General features: G+C 38.9%; 1 protein-coding gene across 1 annotated transcript in view; it reads right to left on the bottom strand.

Annotated features, from left to right (window-relative positions):
* The window catches only part of LOC135709133 (neuropeptide CCHamide-1 receptor-like), a 78,615-nt gene that overhangs the window by 13,414 nt on the left and 38,377 nt on the right, over nt 1-26,824 (bottom strand). Inside the window, exons 5-7 of the mRNA XM_065231337.1 lie at nt 10,236-10,339; nt 5,338-5,475; nt 4,496-4,630 (exon numbers count right to left, since the gene is read on the bottom strand). Of these exons, the coding sequence (XP_065087409.1) occupies nt 4,496-4,630; nt 5,338-5,475; nt 10,236-10,339 (377 nt within the window). The remainder of the gene's footprint in view (nt 1-4,495; nt 4,631-5,337; nt 5,476-10,235; nt 10,340-26,824) is intronic.

Here is a 26,824-nt window from a genome sequence, read left to right as displayed (position 1 = left end):
ATCCAGCGCTTCCACATTTCCCAGCAATCGTCGCTAATTGCGTCGTCCCAATCGCAGCCACTACGCCATAAGTGCTGCACGATGATCTTTCCGTGGATCGTGAACGGAGAAAGTAAACCAAGCGGATCGAAGAAACCCATGACGCAGCTTAACACCGCACGTTTCGTTGGCCGTTTGTCTCCGCATAGGTACGGAAGATGCTCTTGGCGATGTTGGGTGGAGAAAGATAATTCATCACGATCCGGATCCCAGATCATACCTAGCACGCGTTCGTGTGACGTTACTTTGTCTTCGGTGATGTGGACGGCTGAAACCGGTTTCTGCTCACCGAGGCTCTGGAGAACTTCCGGCGAATTCGAAACCCAGTTCCTAATCTCGAAGCCTCCCTTCTGGTGAATGAACCTGACTTGCTCTGTTCGCTCGATCGCCTCGTCTACGGTGTCGACGCTATCAAAGTAGTCGTCGACGTAATGACGGTTGATAACCGCCGCTGCTGCCTCCGGATATTGCCCAGCGTACTCTTGAGCGTTGAGGTTCTTCACATATTGGGCCGAACAGGGAGAGCTCGTCGATCCAAACGTGGCAACGTCCATGATGAACACGCGTGGAGGTCCCTTGGAATCTTTCCGGAAGAGGAAACGTTGTACTTGCCGATCCCGAGCGATGATCTTCATCTGGTGATACATTTCACGCAGATCGCCACCTACAGCAATTCTGTATTCCCGAAACCCAACAACCACAGTCACTAGCGGCACAAGCATGTCAGGCCCTTTTAACAGCTGTGAATTCAGGGAGATACCTTGCACCGTTGCCGCAGCATCCCACACGAGGCGTACCTTACCTGGTTTTTTGGGGTTCAGTACCACGTTTAGTGGAAGGTACCATACCTTATCGGATTCCGTTCCAACGAGCTCCTCCGTAATAGCAAGGTGCGCATACCCCTTCTCCTGATACTCATCGATCTGCTTACAAACGTTCACGTGAAGTTCCGGATTCTTCTCTAGCTTCTTCTCCAACTGCTTCAGCCTTCGCAACGCCATCGGGTAGCTATCCGGGAACCTTGGATCGTCCGTCTTCCACAGTAGCCCGGTCTCGAAGCGGTCACCGATTCGTCTCGTGGTCTTCTCGAGGATCTTGCGAGCTCTCTCGTCCTCAGCAGACTCCCGCGGTACGCCAACGACCGATTCTTCCAGTGCGTAGTGTGCCTTCAGCAGCTTATGAAGGTCTTCGTTTGTCACTTCCTTGTGGATTCCAAGATACTCGCTGCTCGCTTCGACAGCGTTCGCTTGCTTCGGTCCATAGACCGTCCATCCGAGCTTGCACCGCACGGCTATCGGATCAATAACTGCACCGAGCTTTGCTTCAATCGGGGCGAACGAGTGGATGTTGTTCAACCCGATGAGTATTTCCGGCCGTCCGTCATACGAGGAGATGGGCAATCCTCGCATATGCTTATACTACCGCAAAAGCCCCTTTGCGTCCAAAGCTTGTATAGGCAACATCAGCTTTTCGACAGTGCGGACCGTCTTCAGAAGAAGTTTTTCATCCGCATCAACAGCCGAGACCCACAAATTCATCCGCTTTAACTCCTTCAGGCATTCTTGCAGCCGCACCAGGTTTTCAATGTCCGAGTAACCGCAGGCTTCATTCGATGCTTAGTACATTCCGTAGAACAACGGCCATTCTTCCGGCTTTCCAGAGAATGTGGGTAGTCTTTTACTTACGCCACTTCTCGCTGCCAGTTGAATTCTGGTCGGCCTGGATCGTGCCTGCCCCAGCCCGTGTTGGCTCAATCTACCGGACTTTTTCGTTGACTTGCTGTTCTTCGTAGCTACACTTTTCTCCGAAACACCATCGGATTCTTCGCCGGATTCGGTTTGATCATCCTCCATTTCATCAGCTGTCTCATCTTCATCGTCTTCATCCGAATTTTCGTATTGAGCAGCTCTCAACTTCTTCAAATTCTGCTCCGTCAATTTTCCGATCTTCGAATGGCGCAGTTTTGGCTTTACTCCTGAAGTACCTTCGCCGGCATCGATGTCCTTTGTTGCTCTCTTCTTTTCGGTGTTCTTCGTCTCCGACATAGCTTCATCCAGCTCCTTCATTTCGTCCGCGAACGACTGCTGCCTAGCTTTCATCCGGTTCAACTGCTCTTTTCGCTGCTTCAATATCTCCTCCTGGAACAGCTTTTCTTCTTCTTCTTCCTCTTCGCGTAACTGCTTCTCTAACAGCATCCGCTTCATCTCAATGGATCGCTTGAACTCCATCTCTTTCTTTTTAATCTTCATCTCCATCTCCAGCTCTTGCTCCATCCGTTTTTGTTTCTCCTCCATCGCATTCAATTTATGCTCCAGAGCGAGCGCACGGTCGGATTTGACACTGGAGCGATCCGATTCATCGTTATTTTTCTTGCTGCGACTCTTCTTCTTCTTGATCCGTTGACATGGTTCTTCGGTACAGTACCACGTACCTTCCTTCTTCGCATCAGTAATCCCGACGCAACGGATATGGTACCAACGTTGGCAACCATCACAACCGATCATCTCCTCATTTTCGGTCAAAACTTCATCGCACGACGCACAAGGAGTCTCCGTGAGGTTCAGAACGGGTGGAGCAGGATTGGCCATAGCGCTTTGAGGTTTATCCGATTCTCGTACACTTCTTTTTGAGAATGTTCGGATACCAAACCAAAATTTTTGTAGCAGCCTCTTTTTTTGTGGCAGCTCAAACTGTAATATTAAGATTTTATTAGAAAATTAAATCCGATAAATTTGATTCCGAACTTGTGGTCTAATTCTACTTTTGTGCGCTACACAACCGTTTCCTCGTTCTAGCTCTTCCTTCTATTTACCACGAATTCTCCCGTTCAAATCGTCGCTAGCTTTCCTATACGCCTGTTCCACTAATGAATTATTTTGTGTTAATGTTTTTCTTTTCCAGGTACCTGCTAGAACTACTTACAATTATAATTTCCTTCTATGTTCGGGACGCTGAAGGTGAACCAGATGCACAGTATAGACGAACTTTATGATCCGAAATATTCCTTGAATTCCTCTATAATTTCACTTTATCTGCTAACAATTTCTATCTGCTAGCAATGTCCATTTATAAATTGTGTTTGGTTTGTTTTGGTTTTGTTTTTTTTCTCTTCCCTTTCTTCACTTCTGACAACGGTACGAAACGGCAATAACATTAGGTACGCCAACCGCAGCTACGCACACCGTTGTGTTGGGTTTGCTGCCCTGCGGTGTTGACACTAACGAAAGCTTTGAATTGTGAATGATTGCGATAGTTTTGAATTGAGATTAATTCTAAATTTTGCGTTGAAATCTATTTAAGCTAAATTTTTGGGAAACCATGGGACCAAGAAAAAAATTCCGGGGTTTTCGTTCAGTGATTTCCCTGGAAGGACGCTCTACTTGAAATTCAATGTTTAGCATTTAAATTATTATTGGAGGTTATATTAAGTACCCATTGACCACACTCAAACATGTCTTGGACACCCCAGGGAAAGTCACCAGAAATTGGCTTAAACAAGATCTACTATTATCCAAATCCCTCATGCTACATGCCCACTCATGAATTATTATATGAAGGGAAGTAATACAATAAAATCATTCTACATTCTACATTCAAGACGTTTTCTTCCAAATTAAAACAAGAAAATCAAAAGAACATTTTTATTTTAGATAGACCATAATGGAAAACTGAAAAGTACCATGGCCCACAAAGAGCAAGACAAGCGGTGTTTTCAGTGAAGTTGCTTGATCATATATTTTCCTTACAACGTGGCTGAATATTGGAATCATATTTACATCATTATTTTAATTTACGTGGGGACCACCCTTATCAACTTTTTCTTCCGTAAAAAGAAGCAATTTTTATTTTCAATCAACTTTTATGTCTTCTAACACATGGGTCTGGCTTCAATCCCAGCCGAGGTCGGTGGGATTTTTCTGAGGCATAAAAATCTCTGGTCACGTCTTCCTTCGGAAGGGAAGTAAAGCCGTTGGTCCCGGCCCATGTGTAGGTGCGATATCCTACGCAGGTGTGGAAGCTGCCTTCCTGCACATTCGATTGCCGTCAATGGATGGCAATCGATGTCCGTCGGTGATTGGCACTAGATTGCGGAACAGAGACCGACGTTAAATACATAAAGGAACTTTTATGTCACCAGCCACTAAAAACGAAGGACAATTTGTTCTTGCAAAATTGAAATTAATATGAATGTAATTTGGCACCCTAAGTAGGATTCAAAACTAGGGTGCAAATGAAACCCACTGCAATGCCAATTAGTATTCCCATGACGCCATGCTTTTGCTAAGCAACAATTTCTTCAGAAGCTACACAGAATTGCGTGCCATATGTGCCGGAACGTGATATTTCCGGTGATTGCAATTAGATTATTTCGCAATCGTTCCATTCAATAGTTGGTAAATAAATTTATAACTCCAACTTAAATTAATGAGTGTGAAATACAACACCGAGTACTTACACTCGCACCGACTGCGCTCCTATCCGTTTGCTGGGGTATCGCCTGGACATGGTGCTCGTCATGGATGTGTCCCGATGGCCCAGGTTATCGCCTCGACGTCGGCGGGCACTGGAAGACCCCTCGCACAGCAGGTACCTTTTTTCGGATGGATGAAACAAGGATAGCGGATGTCACGTTCTGCATTCCAATTAGTGAGGATTAAATTTATTGTCGGACAGATCTGTTGAAATTAAACATACACTAGGTGTGGTTACAAGCTCAGTTCCAGGTCAAATAGCGAAGTAATAAACAAATGTTAGATTTTACCTCTCAGAACCCCATAAAACTGGGAATAATTATTCGCTATGGGCAATGAACCAAGTTTGTGTTGGAATTCGTCCATTTTGGCTTTTCAATAAGTTTTTTTTTTAAATTTATTTTTTAATTTTTTTTTCTGTAACGCAGTCCAATTTCCTACAACTTTGTCTCAGACGCCATTTCGATAAGATGAGGCGCTTTTGAGCTATGATTTATTGAAAATATCGAATACGATTTTTTTTAAATAGGTGTTAGTCAAAATTGCCGAATTCCAGTATAAACTTGGTTTTTTGCCCTTAATGAACAATTATGGAATGTTTCATGGAATTCGGAGAGGAAAAAATAAAATCGATTCGTCAGATGGCGTGGAACTGCTCCTGAAGGCAACACCGAGAAGGCATCTAATGCAATTGATGGAGGAAGGTTATACATATATTTGCGTTACCATTCTGCGGTTGGCCGATAGGATAATAATCGTTTATGGATATTGGCAATCCACAATGGATACGATGACAATAAATTCAACATTATTTTTTCACACTTACCTGTTAAAATGCTTGCGAAAGGCACCGCTCACGCAATAGAGTGCGACAGGGTTAGCACAACTATTAGCAAATGATAAGCAAAATCCGGCTATCCGCAGTACATGCCAGAAGTGATTGTAGTTTTCCTGGGAGTTAGGGCTGGAAAGAATAAAAACCGATCGATAATTTGAATTATCAACTGCTTAATGCATAGAAATACCGGTACCTAAATGTTTGTATACTACACTACAGAAGAACACTTCTAGCGTTCAGAATCTTTAGGCAAGGGTATAACTTTTTCATTATATGATACTTTTTTTTATAACAAAGAAGCCGCAATCAAGATTATCCTTGTAGTGTCTAAATTTTCACCGGTTGGTTCATTTATGTATGACGTTGATTATGCGTGGAGTGCGATCTTTTGTGCGTACGAGTAGAACAAATGAATAAGTTAGAACAGCGTTATCAGTGGTTGCGGTGGTTCAAGGAAAATTAAATAAAGCATTTCCGTAAACATGACGCTGCAAAGTCATTAGGCCATTTGGGTGAGATCTTTTCATTTTATCTATTTATATTCCTTTTTGTTACTGATTTATCAAATGCTCTATATTGATGAATAGAGTTTCCTAATCATTTACACTCCAACTAACACAACCCTTATCCCTTTCTGTGACATCTATGAAGGTATTATGGGTACCCTGCATCTTCTTAAGTAGATGTAAGATTTACTTTCCATCCCTTCCCCTGCGATTGTAAGGATGTGGCCAGATGAATGTTTTGTAGATTTTATTTTTTGGTGGGGAAAATCACTAATCCCAAGTGTTTTGTCTGCGTCAATACACGATATTTTCTGCAAAACGTATTTGTTAACCATTATATAGCCGCTCACGATTTGTACAATCGCTTTGCTATGCTATGCTTACTTTAAAGTTTGCATGAAAATATTAATTGAATATTAATGCAGTTAAAAAAATTACCCTATTATGGCCAAATTTAGAACTTTGATTAAGAAAACTATATCAAGCAATATTGTCAAAAATTTCAAAATGTTGAGACTGTTTGTAAACAAATATGTTAACCATTTCTAAGCCAGGCACAACTATATTGCCGACAACAATTAATATTTTTTCGGTTCACTCTAACATCACGGCTACGGTTTTTTCACCTAATATATCATTTGTCTAGCCTGGATCCAAAACGTGCTTTTGAAACAATTTCTAGGCCCCTATTGTTAAAATCAATCAAGCACTTTGGAATTACTGCAAATAAATGGTTTGAGAGCTATTTGTCTGACAGAACTCAACGGACTGTTTTTAATGACTCTGTTTCCCGTGAGGGAATAACCTTGGAGTGCCCCAGGGAAGTGTATTAGGGCCCCTTTTATTTATTATGTTATGTTAATTTTTTGCAGATGATACTGTGTTATTCATTGCAGCTAAGGATTTATATGATGCTGTTTTACACTTGAATGAAGATTTGCGTTCTCTAAGTAGATCGTTGTACAAGCAGTTGAAATTGAATACAAGTAAAACTAAATTTATGGTAATTTCGCGGAATTGAGTAATTGAGAACGTCTCTGTTGTAATTGATAAGGAGATTTTTGATTGCGTTCGGGAGATTAAATATCTCGGTGTGATTATTAATGACGAAGTTGAGTTGAACCTTCACATTGACAATGTCATCAAGAAAATTACCAAGAAATATGGAATTCTATGTCGACTTAAAACAATTTAACTACTGCCAGTCAAATATAGCTATACAAATCAATCATCTCTCTTCATCTAGACCTTCGCTCTTCCATTTTATTTCTTGCCAATGAAACACTAATATCGAGCTTACAGCACTTGCAGTGTAAATGCGTATGATAATTTGTTGTAATAAATTCACTGTCTCAACTTTGATGCTAGACGCTTTAAAAAGGTTATCGGTGAAGCAAAGAATTGTATATTTGACTATGGTGTTCATTTTAATTTTAACGGTTTGCTGCCTCGATATTTGTGTGATCAGATTGAAAGAGGAAGTGACTTTCATATATACAATACTAGTACAAACGTATGAAATAAGAACATCAAATTTTTTTTTCTAGTACTTCACAGAATTCATTGTATTTAAAAGGAATAAATGGTTGAATTCGTTGCCTAGACATATACAACGTTCAGCAACACTTACAGAATTTAAGAGACACTGTTTTTCACACGTTAAAACTGTCGTTTGAACAGTTATCCAGTGGTTTTATTTTATGGCTTGAAAAATTATGTATCTTCAATGGTGCCCTTTATGTTGTGAAGAACTTTAAAAAGGGTAACTTTTGAGGCAAGACAGGGTGTCCTCAACAAGTTAAGGGAACAGGATGTACTAGATGTCCACAACAGGTACAGCAAAGCATCACATAGACGCCCTTATTCACACTAACTACTCAGGGGGTAGAAGGTCAAGAAGAGCCACCACCGCCAACTAAAGCTTGAACCGGGTACCTGGTACTCCCACGATATACCCGCGGCAACGGTCAGCAGACGATGCCCTGTGCGTATTTAGTAAATATATATTATGTTTTACAATCCCTCGCGATGCCTCAAATTTCTGTTCCGGTAGCACAAGCGATAAAAAAACAAACAACGTAGATGACAACATCTCTTCTGATGCTTACAAACACGTTTTCTTTCTTTCTCTAAATCTTCCACCAATCACACACGTATAATGCCAACGATAATCAGACAAAAGTACTCGAAAACTATGAAAGCAAACGCACGCACATAACAGAGAGCAAATTTACAACACAACCGTATCCGAAGGGGTTCGAAGCAGGACTCAGACAAAGGCTTTGCTTAAGTCAGCGTATAATGTTTGAACAGCATTGCCTCTTGCCATTGCCATTTTTAATATTTGACCGTCTGCCAGATTTTAATATTAAGATTTAAAATGATTTCTTCTAAACTAATGGAGAACCGCCAAAGCCAGGTCCTTTGCCGGCATCAACAGCTTCAAATTTCTTGAACAGTTATATTTTTAACTGATACATCATTTTTGTATTCAGGCAGGTTGGAAAAATAATTTAAATCGAGAACATCATCGAATTTCATATTAATGTTTTGAATTTTATTTTTTACCCTTCTTACAAAGAAGGGTATAGATATCACTTGGAAAACCGACTATCGATTCGAGGCCCGGAGGGCCGAGTGTCATATACCATTCGACTCAGCTCGACGAGATCGGAACATGTCTGTGTGTGTGTGTGTGTACGTGTGTATGTGTGTATGTGTGTGTGTGTATGTAACGAAATGAATGCGCTCACGTTTCTCAGCAACCGCTCAACCGATTTGGACAAACTTGGCGCCAAATGATAGGTCTTGGAGTCCCATTGAACGCTACTAAACGGTTTTGGAATCGGTGAACCGGTTCCGGAGATATGGCTGGAATAAGCTCCGGTGAATATGGGCCTTCACGCTGGATTTAACGGAAAACGTATCAAAAACATCATGCGACACATCAAATTACTACAGAATTCAAAAATAAGATCAATGCAAGTCGTGTTAAGTGTTCCAGACCACATTGGACACACTTGGACATGTTCCGGGTACCCCGGGGAAGTTGCTTGAATATGAATTGAATTAAAACCCATTAAATCACATTAAAATACGATGATAAGGTGATTGGTAGCCTCACCAAATAGACTACACCCGGATATATTCCGGGTACCCCCAGGCAGTGGCGTAGCGTCACTGGATGACACGGGGGTGGGGGGCTTGGTCACTGATAATGACAATAAAATAAATAAACTTGAATAAGTAAGAAGGGTCTGATCACACCATAGGTGGATAAATTCGGGTTTTTTTTTTCTCTACTTTTGAGTTAACTGCCATATGCTAAAAATATTTTTGTATCAAGTGCTCTGGAAATTTAAATGTATTTCTTATATTTTGTAAACTTTTGAGTTACGTCTTGTGTGCTATTTGCTTCCTGTTTTTGAGGTTTTTAATTTCATGTGTATACCATACTGGATGTGTAAAGCTTGTCACTATTCTCATTTTTGTTTTGGAAAGAGTTCATCAATGACAGCCTTGTTGATGTTTTTTCTTCTTCTTTTAAACATTTTTGCCAATATATGTTGGTTAGGCTGCTGTGAATTTCAGGTAAATTGGTTTTATTGAAATCAATTCTAATTCAAATTTCAAAATCTGTATCTTCTTGGCGTAGCCTATGGGAGACTAAGAACAATAAATTTTTAATGGTCGTGTTGAATTTTTCATTCTTCCAAAATGGGTCTGCAGCTTCATCAACACTAAAATCTAAACAGAAAAACCAAGCAGCAATTGAGCTGGTTTCGAACATGCAAAAGCAACAACCACTGCTCCGAGAAAAGTTAATCCAGTTTAGATTCTAACAAAAGCGAAATTCTTTGAAGATAATCAATCCTCGCAGTTAGGCCCTTATGAATCTAAAAGCTAGAGTTTATTATTATTATTATTATTATTATTATTATTATTATTATTATTATCTATTTGTCCTATTTATAAAAGTGGAGCATTACAGAATGTGCTATTAAAACATGCGATGTTGTTTTTCGTGGCAGAAATCAGAAAGCAAATGCCTGTTTTCTTCCACTTCAGATTCCTAAATTCATTAATTGAAGAACATGCTCATCGCACTTCTGTAGGTAGGCAAATAGTGTAAGGATTTCTAGGTACACTCTGCGCCGAAAATTGACAATCTGTTGCTGCAGAGATGGGATTCGTTGTTCTGACAACTTCAACAGTCATTACTCAACTTGTCCAAAACTGAGCAATAAAACACTTTCCGTCACACGTTCCCCGGAGGAAATATGTACCGAGTAGGGACGTAGCAAAAAATAATTCGACAAAAAGTGTAGCAGTGAGAAAGGCGGTACACCAACCGCTACCGGGTATAAACTATGAACTTACTTGTAGTAAAACCACAGCATGAAGAGATGCGACGGCAGGAAGCAGATCCCGAATATAACGACAAACGCCAGCACGGTGATGGCAACTTTTCGCCTAGCTTTAACCTGCAAGGGAAGGATGAAAAAGCAGAGTGGAAAACATTGTTAGTATGATAATTGAGCGGGATGCAATGCATTTTATTGCTCTGGTGTGCCAGGGTAACTTATCATATTTACTCGCAAAGCGAAAGGCAAATAAGTCAAATGAACAATTTTATTGCATACCTACATGGCATATGTAGGATACGAACTAGTGTGATGCCCTCTGATTTGGGGCCCGATCAAATATAACGTAAAACAAAAAGCTGACTTTTGAATACTCCCCAAGCCCCACCGCCTCTTATCTAATCTTGTATCTATGGCGTGTATAACGCGTTGCTAGACTAACCCCCCCCCCCTTCTGAGCTGAATAATATTGTAAAGAGCCCTTGAATGTAATAGTTTGGAAAAGTATTACAACTTGACATTTGCTGGTTAAATATAAAAAAAATCTTCGTAGAATAAAGTTTTTAATTCTTCATGAGACAGCCTGTTAACATAAACTAAATTCAGATGTTCATTCATGTTAAATATTCGTCTTTCCTACTGTGTCGTTACTTACATTCCACTACTAAATATTGGCCTCACCTTGAAAAGTTTAGCATCATCCAAAGAACATTCGGAATTCATTATAACTTAATACAAATCAGTTTAACGATGATTTGAGGTCAAGAATACCGTCACCTTCAAAAAATTGGAAGTGTGACTCCATCCGTGGGTGAAATTTCCAATTTCGTCAATACCCTGGACGCCAATTCTGCTGAAATGGAAGCAAGCTCTCGGATATCAGCGGAGAAAGCCCTAGTCATCAAATTTAAGTTGGAACAAGTCTGCGCTTTATGCATTAAGTAACAACAGTGTTGAATTAATTTACTATTGCACCCGCACAAGGACAGTGTTCTTGATTCTAGTAATCATCAAATTAAATTTACTTCACCGACCGACCGTGCAGGAAGTGAACAAAGCACTCGGGACAATCGCATATACCGGCACTATGAACCCGTGATGCACACCGAGAAAACAGCTGCAGCTGCTTGTTGTATCGGAAAAAGTTTAAAAGACTGTGCACTCAAAAAATAAATCACATTTCCGATGGAAAATATCCATTAGAATTTCGGTTAACTTTCATGTGATCTCATACATGGGAATCGCACCACAAAATCACATAAACCTTATGTGTCCAATGAAGTTTATGTGATTTATCACATAGAATTCATGTGATCATATGAATGTTATGTGAATTTCAGGTAAACATAATTAATTTCGTTATTGGAAAAAATATCATGTGCGTTCCCAATGGAAACTATATGAAAACTTTTTTCAGTGTGCATATGAACCTCCAGCAAGGACTGTTCACTTTATAAAACGGACACACACACTATACTGCCGCTCTTTGCATGTCCGTTAGACTGGCCCACAAAAATAAAAGTTCTAATTTTCCACGGGCCAACCTCTAGATTTGTGCCTTTAGGTGAGAAAACCATTCTCTGAAAGTTTTAGCTCATTTGGTTCTAAGATGAGCTGGCGCTTTTAGTTTGAATTTTGTATGGCGAATTTGGAAAAAAAAATACATGAAGAAAGGGCACTCCTACACTCCATCGATCATAAAAAAGTTTCCTTATTCTCGATTTGATTCAGATTTTCAAAACATGTAGTTCGGTTCATGAGTAACAACTTTGCTGAAGATTGCATCATAAGTCCAGTTAGTTTTATTGTGGTATTCGCTTTTGAATGTATATGAGCATTTTGTATATGAAAACTTCAACCAAATCTCCTATATGAACATTAAACCATCAGTGTTCACTCGGCTGTCGACAAAAGCAGGCCACTCTCGATGTGTGCCACGCGATCGTCTGTTATCTCGGCAGCAACCATTGTGTGGTCCTCCTCATTGTTCTTCATCAGCAGTTCTTTCGGTCGATGCGTCGTCGACTTTGGAAAGCAACCGTTTAGTGATGCGTGTGTGAGTGCTGACTACGTTTTGCGTCAATTGCTGCAATGGAAGCGCTCTGACCCTCGTTGGCGTAACAGCCATACAAAGAAACCACTGGAAGCGGCTCCAGTTCTGATGGAGGAGGCTTTTTGGATAGCGGAAGATAAAGTGTTTATTGTGTTGTACCTTTTGACTATAGTTTTAAGATGTATTGTATAGTGACCAAGAATTCTCGGCTCTGTAAAGTTAATTCGTTTGAGCCTTATCAAATTAATCAATAAACAACAACATTAAATCAAAAGCGCCAGCCCGTGTTAAGTCAAAAACAGCTGAAACATTCAGAGAGTGTTGTTTTTGTTGTTGTTGTTTTTTTATAGTCACTTTAACGCTCTTGGGTCATTCGTGACTTGTCCGGGGGTGAGATTTGAACTCGTGACTTTAGTGTGAGGTATGGATGCTAACCACTACGCCGGGGTCGCCCCCTCTTCAGAGAGTGGTTATCGCACCAAAAGACACGAGCGTGAGTATTGGTCTGTGAAAAACAAACCGCGAAAGAGTAAAGGAATATTATTTCTCCATTCATTTCAACCAATATCCCCATATAAATTTAAAATCAAAAGTGCTGGCTCGTGTTTCATCCGAATGAGTGGAAATTTTCAGAGAGGGATACGCTCAAGACTGGACGGGCGGTGGCTGGTGGCCGTGAACGGTTCCTGGGGTAAGCACTAGACGCGAACCTCCTCCCAGATGACCATGGCAAGGCAAGAAAATTTGTTTTCGTTGAAGGAAGTATTACAACAAAGGTAATTACAATTAGATTCAAAGTGTTTTTTATGTTACTTCATACGCGAAGTTAACGATTTTCAGAGTTGGTTGGAAATGCTAACATGAAGCTTTAGTGTGATGATTTATTAGCTAGAGAATGATCTTTAGAAGAGGGTAGGTGGATAGTTCCGTTAGAGTACGGCAGTATGAAAATTGAATAGAAGTTGAAAATGAGCGAAGGGCCATTAAAGCGACAGTTTTCAAGATAGACGCACATTTTTGCCTAGCCCGTACGATGTACGCGGGGACTTGAAGTATGTCTCCAAGTCCACAGGCAAAAATGTGCGTCCCTCTTGTTGCTCATAAACTGACTGCGGTTGTGGAATAGTTCTAGCGACGTTTTCATCACTACCTACAATTAGATATTTTTGCAAACAGGCATGAAGGTCAAGTGGAGATGCCGGGCAAAGGTGTTACATCCTAGACAAATGGTAAGTTACAAATTCGCTGTTGTCGTCGTCGTAAGTGCCGTCGTATTCGCTGTCATAGTCGCTGTCGTAATCGCCGTCGTAGTCGTCGTGGGTTGTACCGTTAGTAAAAATAACCACCGTTTAAAATTAACCACCAGCCGCTAAAACTATATCGCGTATGCCGTGGAGTGTTGTGGTTTTAGGTAGCCCTGGAGGGATCGGTTTTGCTTAATGAGCAGAATATCATGGGTTTAATCCCATGCTCTCCCACAATATAATAAATTGCCATCGTTGGGTTCCGAGAGCATAAAGCACAGTTAATAACCAATAGTTGAACCATGTGTTTCGGAAAGGGTGTATGCGTGATCTAGTTTGGAAGACATTGTTGGCTGCTTTCAGAGACGTCGTTTCATTTGAATAGCTTTTTGTTAAGTTGGTCGTAGATTGTTGTAATGTAAGATGTACGGTGGCAGTAGAGCAACCGGTTATGCTTAATGAGTAGAAGATCATGGTTTAAAACCCAATCCTCATTACATCTGAGTTAATCTGTTATCCAGGCCACTATTGTAGAAAATTGTTAATAACAGAAATTTGAGAAACTATTCAGAAAAGTAATAAGTATATTTAGACCACGCCTGATCTGGTTTGGAAGACATTGTTAACTACTTTGGAGGATTTCATTTCATTGTAATAGCTTCTTGTAACCGATAATGAACGATCATCGGTCGTAGCTTGTTGTGATGTAAGAGCGACCGTTTGAGCTTCCTGAGCAGAAGACCGTGGGTTAGAACCCACGGCGTCATTTGCTTAACAGGCTTTAAAAGATCGAATTACTTCCCAATGCGAATCCAGATCTAACTTACCCTTCACACTAACAAAAACGTCCTTCCCGTGGCAACCGTGGAGATGCAGAGGTATACTCGGTCTCTAGTAACAACGGTTGTTTGAATAACAATTCTTCCTCTCCCCTAAGACCGTAAGGACGTGGCCGGCACGCCACGGCGTCGTTATTGACCTCAAAAATAAGGATTCTCCGGATTTTGTACACTGAGAATAGATTGCTAGTCCCAAGCCCCATTAACATGGTTCTTTGTGCAAATTTCGCTTAATCTGGTCAATCACGGAGTAGCAACTACTGAAATGTATGGTCGTCAAAGCTCAATGCTCATGCTCATGCTCACAAAGTTTATGAGTTCACCCAGTATTATGAAAATGTGAGGAATTAGCTACCATTTGTATTAAAAAAAACTCAGTTTTGGCAAAAACGACTATGAGACCGACATGCGAAGATTGGAAGTATAGGTCACACCTTTTTGCTGGATGCTTTCTTCGGCAAGTATGAATCACTATTTGTTAGCAACATAGCAAAATTTATGAACAATACATTTGAAGTAGCACAGTTTTGCATTTTCTTGTGGTCACATCAATCAAGCGACCTACTAATTGTACAACATTAAAATAGAAACACAGTGTTTGCTGCAGCGAAGCGTGTATAGAATCAAATAGTCAGATCGGCTTGACTTCTGGTTGATGAAATTACAGTTTCTGTAAACGGGAAACCACACCATTACATGCTTTGCTTGTGGGAACTTATGCATTCATAAATCCCATGGAGACTCTATCCCAGAAAATTAATCAGTTAGCAGTTCACTTTTCTTGATTGGCGTAACAAGTGCTTTTTCCCATTCCATTTCAAGCTTAACCTGGCGTTTAATTATAAAATGGATAATGGAATCTGAAGGAAGTGTAGATTGAAAGGAGCCGGTAAGAAGATAGTGGGGTCAAAGTTCTGAATGTTCAAAGTTATTCTGAATATTCAAATAGCTGAAGATTTAAAATATGTCAACTTATTAAAAACTACAGATAATCAATGTAACAAAAACAGCCTACAAACATGATTGAAATCAAATAAATAAAATAATAAAAATAATCTTACACGTACTGGAAAACGCGTAATAAAAATTACAAAAAGTGGGGTTACTCATTGAGTGATTAAAATTTTCCTAGCTTTTCCAGGAAAAAGCTGCCTAAATGTAAGGAAATTGACTGAAATCTTACTCAGTATTAGAGTATACTTATAGACTCAGTGCAATATCTCAATTTTTTTTGCTGGAAAATCGAGGAATTTTACTCATTCACTGAGTAACCCCGCTTTTTGTAATTTTCATTCGATTTTGGCACCGTGAGAATGGCCAGCTATTTTTCTTTTCCTCATATTTTAATGATTCACTTCATGTAGAAGTGTGCACGTTTCGATCATAAACTATTGTAGCCTAAATGACCTTCCAAACATCTTTTGTACCTCAAAAAACTGCCGGAAAAGGAGGGAATTGACGAAAAACTTATTCAGTCTAGGAAAAGTACCAACACACTGAGTGAATCCAATCTTTACTTTCTCATATTCGGATTTTTTTGCCTGGAAAAACCTGGGAAAACATGAGGCAAATTTACTCATTGCTGAGTTCCTGCACTTTATGTGATTTATGAGTTAACTAAACTCAAATTTGGGTCATTCTCATTCGCCGTGTAGCATTGATTTTGTTTGTAGAAGAGTCGAAATCTCCAATCGAACTGTTGCCCCATCTTTCTCTATACTATTGTGAGAAGAAGTGAGAGCACTTCATTGTTGGATGTATGATGGATGCTGTCATGAGCCGTATATCCTAGGGCAGGTTGAACAATTAAATCAATAATCTGCTCTGAGCATATGACAAGGATGGAATGAAGAAACCAGATGTGAAAAACGTCTAATCCTCAGACATTAAGTGGTATAGTGAATCCTTCGTAACTCACCTATAGAATGTTAGTATGTTCGAAAGTGGGCACCCTGAGTTCATTGTATTGCTGGACTTCAATGTATTTTCTGGTGCATGAGCAAATAATTGTTGCTTATGGTAATGTATTAATTCAATTTATAACGATCCAACTGGAAAAATGTGTTTTATTTATGTCAGCGTTTTTCTTGGCGCTTCTTCAGTTGTTAATTTTAGGGATGCCTAAGGCTAAAAATCTCTTTAATAAAGCCTTAAAAAAAAAGTATTTTTTTTTCCTTTGGTTTGTTTTTTCCGTCGATCTTGTTTTCCGTGCTGAGCACCAATGCTACCGACGTGCCAGGAAGGCAGCTCCCACACCTGGACCCTACCTATCGACCCATCAACTCATGAACCGGGGACCAACGGCTTTACTTCCCATCCGAAGGAAGGCGTGATCAGAGATGTTATGCCTCAGAACATCCCGGCGGCGCCGACTGGGATTGAACCCAAGCCTGCTGGGGTGAGAGGTATTCACGCTTACCACTACACCACCGGCGCCGTTATAAAAAAAAGTTGTTAATTATCTTTATTAAGAAGTTATTACACTAAGCGGCGCCTGTGGTGTGGTGGTAAGCGTGATCGCCTCTCATCCCAGTCGGCGCCGCTGGGATGTTTTGAGGCATAACATCTCTGATCAAGTAAAGTAAAGCCGTTGGTCCCCGGTTCATGAGTTGATGGGTCGATAGGTAGGGTAGGTAGGTGTGCACTGAAAATAAAATTTCGGTTATACAACGAAATCGCTCGTTTGTTCTACGAATTTATTCGTTGTTTTCTGCAACGAAATGGATTTGTACATTGTATGAAGCTAGTTTCGTTAGAACTGTCACACTCGCTATCGCTACACCCAACCAGCGGGCCACAAGTGTTGGTTGTGGAAACCGAAAAATATTATATTTATTATTATTTATATTAGTTCATTCCCTGAAAGTTTCAAGAAAATCCGACTTAAAATAAATTTTTGGCAAGTACAGGCCTTAACTTCATGATTGGAAGGAATAAACATGACAAAAAATAAAAATATACTTCAGACCGGACTCGAATAATGAACCTTGCGATCGTCAGAGCTGCGCTTTATCCATCACTCTATCTTCTTTCTTTTTATTTAGTGTCGGTCTCTGTTCCGAAATCTAGTGCCAATCACCGATGGACATCGATTGCCATCCATTGACGGCAGACGAATGTGCAAGGAAGGCAGCTTCCACACCTGCTTACACACTTAGAAATACCTAATTTTACACGTGACGGAATTTATCTTTGACGTAAAGGATGAGACGTAAACAAACATGTACTGTAAAATTAAGTGCTCCGAGACTGAAAAGTTCGTTACTCGACGAAAAGAACGTTTAATTGAGCTTAATTTCGCGTCTATTATGGCTCAATTTTATTTCAAAATTGACGCTCGTATATGTCAGTCTCAGAGCACCTAAATTTACATGAATTTTTCTAAGTGTGTAGGATATCGCACCCATTCAAACACACATGGGCCGGGACCAACGGCTTTACTTCCCTTCCGAAGGAAGACGTGACCACACACTACGAAAAAGACATGTAAATTTCAGTGCCCTGAGACCGACACATGCAAGCGGCCCCTTTGACATAAGAATCAGTTGAAAAGGACGAGAAAATCAATTCAATCAAATGCACTTTTAGTCGAGTTGCATATGTTTCAGTTTCAGGACACTTAATTTTACATGCCATGTTTATTTACGTTCCATGATTTACGTCAAAGCTGAATTAAGTCTCGTGTAATAAATAATAATTCCTAAGTGTGCAGAGATTTTTATGCCTCAGAAAAGTCCCGCCGACCTCGGCTGGGATTGAACCCAATTCATCGTTCTATCTGTGCTACGAGAAATCGTAAAGCTCAAGGCAAATAAGAAGCACTCATGGAACGGTAATTCGATTTCGTTTGCTTTTTCTGCTGCTTGCATGTATTATTTTCTTTGACATAAAACCAGTGACTAGTAATTTGATTTATTGTGGTAGCTTGCATGTATTAGTCAAACCGACAATATTTAAAAAAAAAAATTCCATCTCCAACACACAATCAGCACTTTAGAAGACAATAAGCGCAGTTGTTGGTTTGATTGTATGAAGATGAATTTGTATATTATACGAATAAGGCGTAATATTGACATTGCGCCAGATGACAAGAAAAACGAATGTTTCGTACCATTTATGAAAGATGTGTTGTATGTACGATATTCATTTTTACGAAACGGTTTTCAGAGAAATAACGAAAATACATTTCAGCGTGGGAGCTGCCTCCCTGGCGTCGGTAGCATTGGTGCTCAGCACGGAAAACAAGATCGAAGGAAAACAAACCAAGGAAAAAATAAGTTATTACACCGAAACGCATTTTAAAAGTAGAATATATCTTCCACTTTAAAACGTGTCAGTTTGATATTTTGTAATTTTCGATATTTCATGCAATTGATTCCTTGTCAAGCTGAAACTTTCTATTATAAAATTGGACTTAACAAATAACATAAGGTCTCGGAAATACTTAAATACTTACATATAGGTGTCTTCCATAGATAGCCTGGACGTGTGTTTATCAGTGCGCAAAACAGTAAATGTTCAATGAGTGATTTTCTTATGAATACTGCAGAAATCTGCCTACACATTCACTTCATCGTGAGAGTCGAATGATTAGGAAGTAAACAAGTCACTGACAGCAGAGCAGTCTTTTGGTAGCTAAGTCAGCACAAAGAAGAATGCAAAAATCAAATAGTCCGAAGAAAGAACTATCTATTTTAGTGTCTTCTTTCGCGGTCCCTTTCATCCAATACCTCTCTTATGCAAAGGCGTTCTTGGGTTTTTTTTTATCAAAACATTCACACCAATCATTCGCTGTACTGTATTTTTCCCACCAGTGAGTGTACAAGACATATTTAAAACGATGGGTGATGATCCTCTGGAGAAGTTAATGCTTACTTGACATGATATAACCGATTAAAAGTAATTGATTTTTCGGTTCGTTAATGGATTAATCGATTATTCGAATAAAAATCGGACATCACTGTGAAACGTCAATTTGAAATCCACCGTAAATGTAAAATATAATGAGGCAACTTGAAAGGAACCGGGGCTAACCACAAATGACATCCCCACGGTAAGTGAAAAAAAAAACGGTTGGTCAGCACTTTTATTCTTCCCTGTTGCTACACACTCTTTGTTTGGAGTGATTGAGCATTCATTTTTTTTTATGGAAAAATGCCTCAATTGCATGCTGTGTGAGCGAAGGCAAGTGGTGTGAGCCGCCTGTTCGTGTGTGACTGAATGTTTTATTTGACTCTTTCATTGCATCGTCCTTTACCGTTGGGTACAAACGGTCTGGATAGAGCAATTAATTGAATAGTGCTTTGCCATCACATTCAACCTAAGCAGTCAATAACTTTACGCTCTAGTGTCTGATCATCCATAAGTTGTGTTATATGGTGACATTTGGTTACCACTGCAGAAAATGACTACGTTGTATAGCAATAATAAACCTAATTCATTGGTCAGATATTTGGCCAAAATATTGATTGATGTCAAAAGAATGATTATGTACTATGCAAATTGTGACGATGAATCATTTATTGCATTAAAGACTGAAAGTTATAAAATTCATATCTGACCTGACATGATGGCAAAGTTTGGTTAAAATAGGTGATCGCAATTTTTGGAAATCGTTAAAACGCTGGAATTAACTATATGTATAACGCAAATATCATGTTGCACAAGAAATTACAGTCAGAAATCCACCTTTGCAGTGTTCCTTTTTGCGGATTCCTTGTTACCGGGACAACCATAATGAAGCACATTTTTGATGATTTGAAATGATGCTTTCTTCTATTCTTTTTCGTGTTTATTGAGTAATTTGTGAACTGTATTCTCAATATGTGGCAAATTGGTCTAGATTTGTGTTTACATTATTTTTGGGTTACTAAAACATTATTTGACGATCTGCACCACCTGTATCTCATTTCGATTGAAATAGAAGCACCAACTCTTTAAAGATAAATATACACGCAAATCAATAATGTATTACATTGAATGTCAGTTACATTTCCTATCATTTTCCGCAGCGACTACCGCTGAAAATTATATAGGTTGACCTTGCAGACGATTTAATGATTTTTTGTCTTTTTTTATTTCGTGTTCTGTCTCCGATTTCGACTATACCAGCAAGCATTTTATTCATACCATTGTAAAACGCCACACACACACACATACACACACACACACACACTTGACACGAATCTCTTCAATACCGATACAGCATAAAAGCGTACGAAATTGAGTATGGGAGGAAATGAGCGCTTCTTATTCACTTTTAGCCTATCCAATTCCGAAGTATGGAAAGAGCAATGGAGAAAGGACAGGTCTGATTATCAATAACGTTCATGGTTCGAGTCCCAGTCGGCAGCCTTTTTTGTATTTTTTTCGACATGATTCATTTCACTCACTAATACACTCCACATTTTCTTGCATTGGACTGCAGCTCGGTATATCTCATCCTCCGTACATGCAGTTTCCACTAACATCCTGCAACGATGAATGCCTCATTATTGTAAGCAAATCTTACATCCCCTGCTTGAGTGTAAAGGTAACATTGCACTATCCGTCATAATAAGACTAGATCTGTTCCGGTACTTGCTGTTTTTGCTGTAGCTTGCTGTAAGTTGCTGCAAGATAATTATATGCTGCAGAAAGTACGGGAATATAATATACTTTTGCGTTTTGCTGTACAGAATCTTACAGAAAAGCAAGTACGGGAACAATCCTACTACGAAATCCGGACCTACATTTGAAAAGGGCTGTAGAGTCAAAATGTAATCAATCCATATTTTTCCACATATAGTGAGAACCAGTAGCGTCCCGTTATCTTCTTTAATGAGTATCATCTTTAGTATTTGAAAGGGCGTTTATTATTCTATTTAATATCAAAACGTTAGAGATAAGTTATTATTTCAACAGGAGTTTATTATTATTTTTTTATATAACTGGGTATAATATCTTGATATATAGAGATACAGGAGATGTTTTCATTCATTCAACATTCATCTCATAATGCTTCAAAAGTATCTAAAAATGACTTTCAAGAATTTGACAAGACAATTTAAATTAAAAAAGTTACACGAAAACAAAGGGCCACTATAAAGACATATTCACAAACATTCTAATACTTTGGTTTTTATCGTCTTCCGTGAGGATTTTTTGCTTTAAAAATCTCTTGTTTAGGTGTTTGTCAACATTAGGGTGGTTCTCAAATAACTGATATTTAAACACAAACTTTATTATTTTTGGAAATGCAGACGCCAAAATTGTCAAAATCAGCAAAATTGTAGCATAGTAAATTTTAACCAACTTGAAGAAAACTTAACTCTCTTGACTCAAATTTCTCATGAAACTCATTGATAAAAATAGTTTTTAACAAACTCTTATTGATTTTGTAGAAGTTGCAAATATAGCATATCTCTATTTTTATATTATATAGAATAATATATGCCCTTTCAAATATCGCCTACTAACCTCGAGAAGACCGCGAGTAATTGGTCAAATCCTTTAATTTTAGATTTAAGATATTTATAATGTATATAGAAAATGATATCTTGGCTCTGTAAAGTTTATTCGTTTGAGCCTGTACAGTTAAAATAATTACCAAAAAAAAAAAATATCGTCTAAAGATATTTTGTATGTTTGCCCCAACCAGAGATATTAATATTTGAAAAGAACTAAGTTGCTTGAAATTAGCGGAGCTACAAATTTGCCGAAGTATGTGTTGCAATGATATTAAGAATCACCCTAATGTTAATTAACACCGAAATGAGAGCTAAACTATAAGGAACAACTTTGAAAAAGAGACTTTTTTTCTTCTTCTTAAGTTCCAGTTTCAGGCTCTAGACCTGGTGAGAAGACTCGTCCTCTCACTAAAACCATAACAAATTTCCGATTACTGGATGAGCAGTTTCAATATTTTCTTGGTTCGTGCAACCTTGGACAACCCAAGTAACAATTTTGGTTTTATGAGGGTTCTGTAGACCATGATTTAGACTTGTAGAATGCTATAAAACCGCGATAAAACCTGCAATGTTACTTGGGAATCGTCTCCTAATGATCGCATATTGACTTTTACCAATCAATATGTAAAACTTCGTCAAATGCATATCTGGTAGCTGAGATTGTGAGATTGTGCTAACAAACACCAATAGTCAAATTGGTCAAAATCATCATGGGTGATAAAGGACGTCCACAGTTAAAGTGCATCACTTAGAAGTACTCGCCAAAAATAAATCTCTCTACCGATTGCCATAAAATTTCAAGGGAATGTAATGCCATAGAGGTAACTCTAAGACCAGAAGGTCCCGAAGAAACGTGCGCAACTTTTTAGTTCAGCTCTGGTACTATCTTTGGTCCCAAGCTAGTCGATGTATCCCTCGAAACATAGGAAAATCCACGAACCCCTCATTTTATCTGTCAAATTTTCATAGTGAATCAAAACAAACATAGTGCAGTTATAGAATTTCGACTAGAATGGGGTACGTTAATCGATTTGCTTGAGACCAACAGGCTAGTCAAGTAGTGAGCCAATTTAAAATTGTTAGTTTCCATCGCTTGGTAATACTATATTTAAGCTTGGTTTACGTATCTGTGAAATAAAACTCTATTCCCTCACCAAGTCCAAATGCCCGAATTTTCTTCTTAATTCCACCCAAAAGGTTTTTTACAACGTTTCCTGATCCGTAGTGACAACTTTAGGATGCTTACGGAGTTCGTGCTTCATTATAGCCCTGTATCTTTCGAACGGCCGCAACTCAAGGTAAAAGATGCGATACACTGAAGTAAATAAACATAAAAATTTCATAAGGCTCGACTTACAAAAAAAAACACATATATGAAGGAAGTAATGAAATTGGGTTGTTAGCGAAATGCTTTAAATAAAACAGCAAAAAAGGTTATCTTACATTTAATTCCGCTTAATTAATTATGGTATCTAACTAACGTTTGGCGAAGAAAAACTCGATGTACATGAAAGTTGATTTATGCGACATGTACACTAATAAAATTTCAAAGATTGTTTTTATGGGTCACATGAATTTTTCAACGTGATCAACAAATGATATCTATGTGTCGGACACATACTTGATTTGTGTACCCATAAAAGCCACGTGTAACCACACATACTATTCATTTGACTCATAACATTCATGAGTGCTTCTGCCTGGATTCTTTTAATGTGTGGTCACATGAATTCATGTGGAATTTGACATGGAAATTCTTCAATAAAAATGTGTGGAATTTTGTTAGTGTAGAATATGCTAGAACGATTTCTCCTAGAGATGATTATTTTGTAGACTTGTATTTCTTCTTACTTAACATGAAAATCCGTTCGATTGCGGATGCTGAAAGTACAGATGCTAAACATTGCACAATGCAAAGAAGCAGTTTGGCGAACCCCATGAAATATTCCTGGAAGATAGTCAAAAGTTTAGAGACGCATGTTTTTGCGTTTTCTTTTTCTCAGCACTTGCCTGGCGCCATCATGAATAAAGAAAACATGAATGCTTGCAATATGCAGCTATCTGTAGGGAGAAGCTGCCACTAGTGAGTTATTGACCTAAAAAACAAACAATGTGGATAACACATAGATATGGTTTCCCGGTTAAAGGGGAATAGCGAAAACATAGCAAATAAATATCTACTTTTTCCTATCAATACTTTTTTATGTTATTGGTAAGTATAGTGCGCTATAACAAGCTAATAGATTATTCTGCAATCAAAGCATAATTTGATATTGTATCATGAATTTAAGAGCTAATATAGATCTGCTAGTAGAGTAAGCTATTAAAATATAATTAAATTTATTAATTTTAACAACGCTTGAAGAGATATCATAACAAAATGTGACATTAATTTACTATGATTTTTACTCTTTTAGGTATGACAACACTGAATTGGCTATTACTCATAGAGTCCCATAGAATGTTTGATATTATATTTGATATTTTACCTCTTATATCAATCAAACTAATAACAATTTTTGAGGTTAAGTTCCCCAATTTAAAAAGTAAAACTTGCTATTGATTTGATATTGTCGTCTACTCGGGTATCTCACAAATATGCTACTGAGATATAGATACATATACATATATATATATAAATATAGCCTGTTGGTACCTAAGGCAGTCATTGAAACTTCTTGGATAAAAGATTGCCACGGATTATTTTCTGATAAAGTTAGATGCAAACGGACCTGAACTTCTACTGTGACAATGGGTGCTGAATTGTACTGTTCTTTGTTACTATAACATTAAAACAAGGCAGAGGAGTTATAATATGTTATAAGACTTTCTTTTCTTTTGTTATAACATCACTGGTTCAGCGAAAGGGTGGTTCTTTATAGTTAAAGTCATCCCCTCCCCCAAAGCCTTGAGACATAAAATTGTCTTTTATGCAAAATGTGATGTGAGTCAACTTTTGCACTTCTTCCAACTCGATATTCTCTCCAACTCGATAGAAATCCAGGCTACTTCAATCATGTTTCTAAAACAAATTTGATCTCCCTATTTGCTACGTGGAGTTTCAGTTTCATTGACATATGTTTTACGAGTGTTTGAACAGCGTTCTTCCTTAGCTGCCTCTTGAAATTTCTACCGATTTTTTCGAGTGTGCTCTGACGACACTCAAAATTTTTTTTTTATTACTTTTCCCTAGAAGGCTTGTCTAGGTTCCCCTGGACGTTTCTCCCATCATTCCGCGAAATATAGTTCCTGTTTTATTACGATGTTTCTTACGACTTCCTCCGAAGCAGTCCTCCAACTTCTCCTGGAGGTTTCTTCCGAATTCCCCCAAAAGGGCTTCAGACTTTCTTCAGACGCTTCTGCCGACATCGTCTGTGATTTTTGTTCTAGGCTTGCTCCAGAAGATTCTGACTTCCTTTGGAGGGTTTTCTAAACTGTCTCTGAAAGTTGTAACCGTCCGTCGAATTCACTTGAAAGAAGTTTTCTAAAATGCAGTAGCTTATGCGCCACTCTCGAGGTCGAGAGACTACTGGTCGTGTTGAATTGCCCGAATATGCTGTAAAGAGCAAATATTGAGTCCTCAGGGGAGTCTTCGAACGGTTGATACACTAAAACAAGGACCATAGTTAGGAATACTATTTTGCAGAAAACACTTATTCTCAATATAACCATGCTGATTACCGTTAAACCTACTATGAATTCAGTATAGTTGACTATGAATGTTAACAAATTTACTATGATTCTGGCAAAACTACTATGCTTGGTAAAAATGCATAGTAATTTTGATAGAAATAATAGTAAAATGAAATGAAATTGTTTTCTGCACAAATCTATTGGTGAGGGTATTTAATTTAAACCACCAATATAGTTTTATTTTTTTTTTTTTTTTTATTTTAGTCACTTTAACACTCTTGGGTCATTCGTTACTTGTCCGGGGGTGAGATTTGAACTCGTGACTTTGGCGTGAGAGGTATGGATGTTAACCACTACGCTGGGGTCGCCCCCCCCCAGCAGCAGCAATATAGTATTTTTAATATTGTATTTTTAACAATGGATTTTGTTTCAGTGTACTAACGCCGACAGAGCTTTCTAAAAGTTAACAAAAGGCACTTTTGCCTAGGGAATGGTTCGTAGCATAAATCAGAACAGAAGGTAATTTCATGTGAATGGCCTTTAATTCATTTTAATTCATTTTTTCTAATTCGGGTTGAACTTTGTGTGTGTGGCTAAATGTTTTAGTATAATGGCCATATTGATGACGTACCTGCGCAGGGTTTAAGCTGGAGTTGAATTCTCGGCAGGTACGGCAACGGTCGAGGGGTCCATCGAACCGCGGCAGTGTTTTGCTGACAATCCGGTGTAGGGTGGGTATTCACCAACCTCGGAGGGGTGGTATGCATCCAAAGAGGGCCGAACTAAAGGTGCGGAGGTGGCGCGGCTGGACGAAAGCTCTCGATTTTGAGGTTAGCAGGCCGTCCAGAGAACCCCAGAAATCCCGCAAGAAGGCCAACGTGCCCCGCCGAGTGACCCTCGCGAACTACCACTACTCGATCACTACGGGACGAAATGAAACCTTCCCACAAGACCCCCAAGCACTCGGACGTTACCTTTAGATGATGGGAAATCAGCACTCAGTTTAACTACCGATCACGTTGGGCCGAAACGAGCATACGAGCGATGGCGGTCAACACGTGAGTGTGTGGTGTCGTGACAGGAATCAAGCCTGTATATAAAGCGCTCGTTGGACGAACGCTTTGTTTTTTTTTTCAATAAACTGCTTAGAGCAGGAAAATTGTGCCTTCTTGGCTTTGTTTCAACGAAAATTTAAATTAATTGAAACTAAAACGGAGATCACTGATTGTAAGAAAAAAATTTCAATTAAACATCTGCTCACCAGCCTCTATGAACTTTAAGTGAACGAGAAGAGTCCTAAATGCTACTAAAGACCTCGTTTTTTTTTAGAGGAAATGGCCATTGTCGACTGCTAATGACTAATGACATTTCGATCGCATTCTAGAATG

This window comes from Ochlerotatus camptorhynchus, unplaced genomic scaffold (assembly GCF_037179485.1).
Source record: "Ochlerotatus camptorhynchus isolate MF236.1 unplaced genomic scaffold, CSIRO-AGI_Acam_v1.1 ptg000351l, whole genome shotgun sequence".
In the NCBI taxonomy this organism is placed as follows: domain Eukaryota; kingdom Metazoa; phylum Arthropoda; class Insecta; order Diptera; family Culicidae; genus Ochlerotatus; species Ochlerotatus camptorhynchus.
The sequence above is the reverse complement of the archived record's forward strand: the minus strand, read 5'-3'. Positions and strand labels throughout refer to the sequence as shown.